The 4124-nt window shown below is 36.9% G+C and overlaps 1 protein-coding gene across 1 annotated transcript; it reads right to left on the bottom strand.

Annotated features, from left to right (window-relative positions):
• Nucleotides 1–435: 435 nt before the first annotated feature.
• Nucleotides 436–2410, bottom strand: LOC124848611 (uncharacterized). The gene is made up of 2 exons (XM_047326331.2): nucleotides 1027–2410; nucleotides 436–937 (listed from the first exon to the last, which is right to left on the bottom strand). Exon 1 carries the CDS (start codon nucleotides 2004–2006, stop codon nucleotides 1050–1052), a length of 957 nt encoding a protein of 318 aa, XP_047182287.2. The 5' UTR covers nucleotides 2007–2410; the 3' UTR covers nucleotides 436–937; nucleotides 1027–1049.
• Between the last annotated feature and the right edge of the window lie 1714 nt (nucleotides 2411–4124).

The raw sequence follows: 4124 nt of genomic DNA, 5'->3' as shown, positions 1-4124 counted from the left end.
CTAGGCCATAGTTAGAATATATGGGAAACGCATGCGTATCCCATCATCATGATTGTGGCTGCTGATTAGGCTCAGTCCTCACATGCATAAAGTACAAAGTTGCTAGTGTTTACAAATTAATCAAATATTCAAAATGTAACAATCACACTCGTGGAATGCTCCTCATTCACCAAGGTAGATCTAAAATTCATTCAATAACAATTTAAAACTCTCAGTTTGTTAACACCTGGTGGCTAAAGGGGGTCTACTAATGTTCCACAGCTCTTCAATAATAGAAGAAACTGACAATTAATCAGAGGCAAAGCCTAGAAAATATGATGGCCCAAGATACCGTACACTGTTTACTATTCTATTAAATTGGAACAAAGATGAAAACACCATGTGAACTTAAAAGGTCACAGAGACATGATCCAGAAACATAAGATAGGAATAGAATAATAAGAATAATATAATAAATTGATGTACAACAAAAATTCTTTCATTCCCAAAATCAAAGAATGATTCTCAAGAATTGGTGGTGGTGGTGGTGATGATGAATCATGAGCAATAAAATCCGTATGATAATATCATTCCAAGATATATACATGTCCAAAGAATCTTCCAATCACATTCTGTCAGTTCAGCAGTGCTGGAGCAGACCCCATATCTATATCACTCCCATCACAAAGCACTCAGAAAACTCTCAAAAAAATAGAGATAAAAATCCTGTATTGATAAATGATGCTAGACTACTTGCATACATTAATACATCACTTTATTAGAGATTAGAGGAAATGATAGAGAGATGAACAAAGAGGCAAACAGAGTGGGTTACAACTAATCAGGAATTTTGAACCCTTTGCTTGAAGCTGAAGCTGAAACTAAAACATGACAGCTCCAAATACTTCTGTTTGAAAGAATTACAGGTGCAGAAAGACCAGCACAGAATATGCCTCATCTGAAAAAAACAAGACCACTTACTAACCTGTATGAAACAAAAAACACCCCAATTTAATTAAATAACTAATCTATGGACACTACCAGTACCATGTGTTGCTTATTGTTTGGTCTCAGGGTTTGATGTCAGAATCATCCCAGGGATCTTTTAGATCAGTTGAGACCAATGAATCAAAGTCCTCCCAATTCCAAAAGTTTGAAGTTCCCAAGCCAACACCACTTGTTGCTGCTATCTCCCATGGCTGTGTGTTAGTGCCACCTGTGCTAGGCGCTATAGAAGTACTGTTGATGGTTGATTCTTCCGCTGCTTTGAACTCCTCCCCATAGTTATAAACATTGGATGATCTCAGAGAAGTTGACACCGAACAAGGGTTGGTGTCAAAAGAGCTGCTTGAGGTTGAGAAAGGGAAGAGTAGGCTTTGGCTTTGATGAGGAAGAGGCAAAGTTGAACTCGGGAAGATACCATTATTACCAATACCAATACCAATACCAAAATCTTTGCCGTCTAAGTCTCTGGCGTTCATCAGATTCTGTTGTAGCAGCAAAGGTGGTGGACGAATTAGAGCTTGGTAGAGAGAGGAAGCCATGTGTTTCTGATCATCTGCAAGAGGAGTTTGAATTGTCATGTGGCTACTACCCAGCAAAGCATCCATGTTGCCAATTGAGGTTGTGACGGTGGCAGTGCAAGTAGAAGGGCTGGCTGTTGTCGGGGTGGTAGTGGCAGTGGTGGAAGAAGGTGTTGGAGTGTTTGGTTTTTTGACCCTCTTGTTCTTCCTTCCACCACCCACCGGAACATTTCGTAGAGTTCCACCTTTAGTCCAGTGCCTCTTGCAAGCCCTGCAGAAATGGCGAGGCTGAGACTTGTTGTAATTGTTGTAGTAACAAAACTTGGTGTTGGTTGAGTCACATCTCGGGCACTTCAAAGACTCTGAAGGCTGAGTTTGCTGCTGCTGCTGCTGCTGTTGTTTCCTCATCAGATTAGGCTTTGGGAGTTCCAAGTCCTGAGCCTCCAATAAGGTTTGTTTCCAATCAAGTCCACTGCTAGAAACCTGCTTAGAACTCAAACCCATGGCTAAATAAGATCTATCGAACCTTGAAAGAAGAATCCAAGTTATTGGAAACCTTTAGCCCTTTGATCGAGATGGGAGGAGAGAAATGAATGTGAAGGCCAAGAAGAAGATGAGATTGGAGGTTCGAGGCAAAAGGGTGTGGTGGAGGTATAAGGAAGTTGTGTTTACTGGAACGAAGAAAGGCCTATGAAGGTGATAAGAAGAAGTGAGCATGTCTTTTATGAGATGTCTATATCTAATGGGTATTTATGATGTTATTAAAAATTACTTGAAGGTTGTGTGTGGTGAAGGGTTTGATTACTGTTTGTGGGGGTAGTTGTAGACGAGGCAATCCTACAAAATTGAATGCAATATTTGGTAATAACCTACGAGCTGAGTTTTCTTTGTTCGGAGTTGCTACTATTATAGAATGGGAAAGAGAGAGAAGTGCTTAAGGGTTAAGGTGAAGGTGGGTGGTCGACACGTGGAGAGTTATAGGCCGTTGGCAGTGGTGTAAGAGGTTTGGTTGTGTTGTGAAACGAACGTAGATGTGCATGATGATGGTATAATAATTTAATTTAGATAGACTTGGCCACCAATGGAAATACAAAGTTGGCAAAGAAAAAAGAAGACAAGTACACTACGGTCCATGGGCTAAATTTGTTTTTGTAATGGATTCTCATTAGGGGGAAAGGGGGTGGCGCTGAGCGTGGGGCCAATGGGTCCAAAGATTCTTTCTAAGGTTAACAACAGTTGTCAAACACTATCAAACACTTACATCATTTACTCCAGTAATCTCATATTTCTTAAGGATCTTCACTTCAATCTAAGATCTCACGCTCTTCAACATGCAGCAGTGGAAGTTGGGTTGGGGATGAGCATGTATGAGTTGCATGCACGTGCTCACTTTCATTTCATGTCTATGGATATGTGGGTGTTGGTTTCTGCACCCATAATATGTTGGCTTCAGAGCAAAAATCAAAAGGGTTGTGGTCCTCACACACTCACACACACACATAGGAGTTGTTTGGATTGGATGTTATAGTGATAGGATAATTGAAGTTCAAACAATTATTTAAATGAAGCAACCAGAACAGAAAACAGGGTTTATGGTCAGAGAAATCACAACATTCACAACCACTCGGTCAAATAATTCCAACTCTTCAAAAGGAGGATTCTTCAACCATCATTCTTTTATTCTCAATAACAATAATAAATATATTATATGTTGTTCAGATAAAATTGTATTCTATAATTAAAATTAACGGATACAAAGCTTTATCACCGCACAGACTGTTGGTAAAGTTCTGAATTTATTTAAATACAGTAGCAGAAGTGTGGAATAATATATACTATTACTCTCGTTAGTTTCTGGTTTGTAACAGACACATGTGCCTAAATAAATGGTGTAAAATGTTGTGGAATATGAAGTTTTTTAATAGGTAGGTGTTGTCAATTTTGAATGTTTGAACACAAATTCAGGTGCAATGGATCAATATTCAATACAAGTCGGCAGTTTAATTTAGTCAAAGAATCGGCAAAGTGTTACGGAGACGAATTTGATTTTCACAGCATGACAGGAACTTCAAGAAATGTGAGTTTCAAGTTACCATTCAATTACTGATATTTCATATATACAGTGATATTTTTCCCATTATTCTGGTAATACAATTTTTTAAAAGTATAACTATATTCTTTCCATTCAAGATATATAATTTTCAATTCTCTCTAATTCTTTCATTCAATTTTTATTTTTCAACGCCTGGTGCATTAAATAACGAAAGAAAACAAATGAAAAATATTTTTTTCTTACCTTTTTTAACATCGTTAGTAATTATTTTCCATATTATTTTTAATACCAGGTTAGAAACTATACTTGTTTAACCAATGGTAGAATGCAAATGACCAAAATGTCTTAAAAGATAGTGATAAAAGAATTTATTGCTAATTTCCTCATGTAATTAGTGATGTTGTCGGAAATATGTTTGTTATTGACTTTGTTTATCATATATAATGATATATAATCTATATTACTATATTCTAAAATAATATGTAATGAAATATTTTTTTATTTTTCAAAAGCTGGATATCTAATAAATATAAAATTTTGATTTTAAATTCCTTAAGAAATATTTATTC

The sequence above is a fragment of the Vigna umbellata genome, chromosome 1 (assembly GCF_029865625.1).
Source record: "Vigna umbellata cultivar VRB3 chromosome 1, Vumbellata_1.0, whole genome shotgun sequence".
NCBI classification, from domain to species: Eukaryota; Viridiplantae; Streptophyta; class Magnoliopsida; order Fabales; family Fabaceae; genus Vigna; species Vigna umbellata.
The sequence above is the reverse complement of the archived record's forward strand: the minus strand, read 5'-3'. Positions and strand labels throughout refer to the sequence as shown.

Excerpts from the sequence above, each read along its gene's own strand:
- LOC124848611 (XM_047326331.2), bottom strand. The coding sequence starts at position 2,006 with ATGGGTTTGAGTTCTAAGCAGGTTTCTAGCAGTGGACTTGATTGGAAA.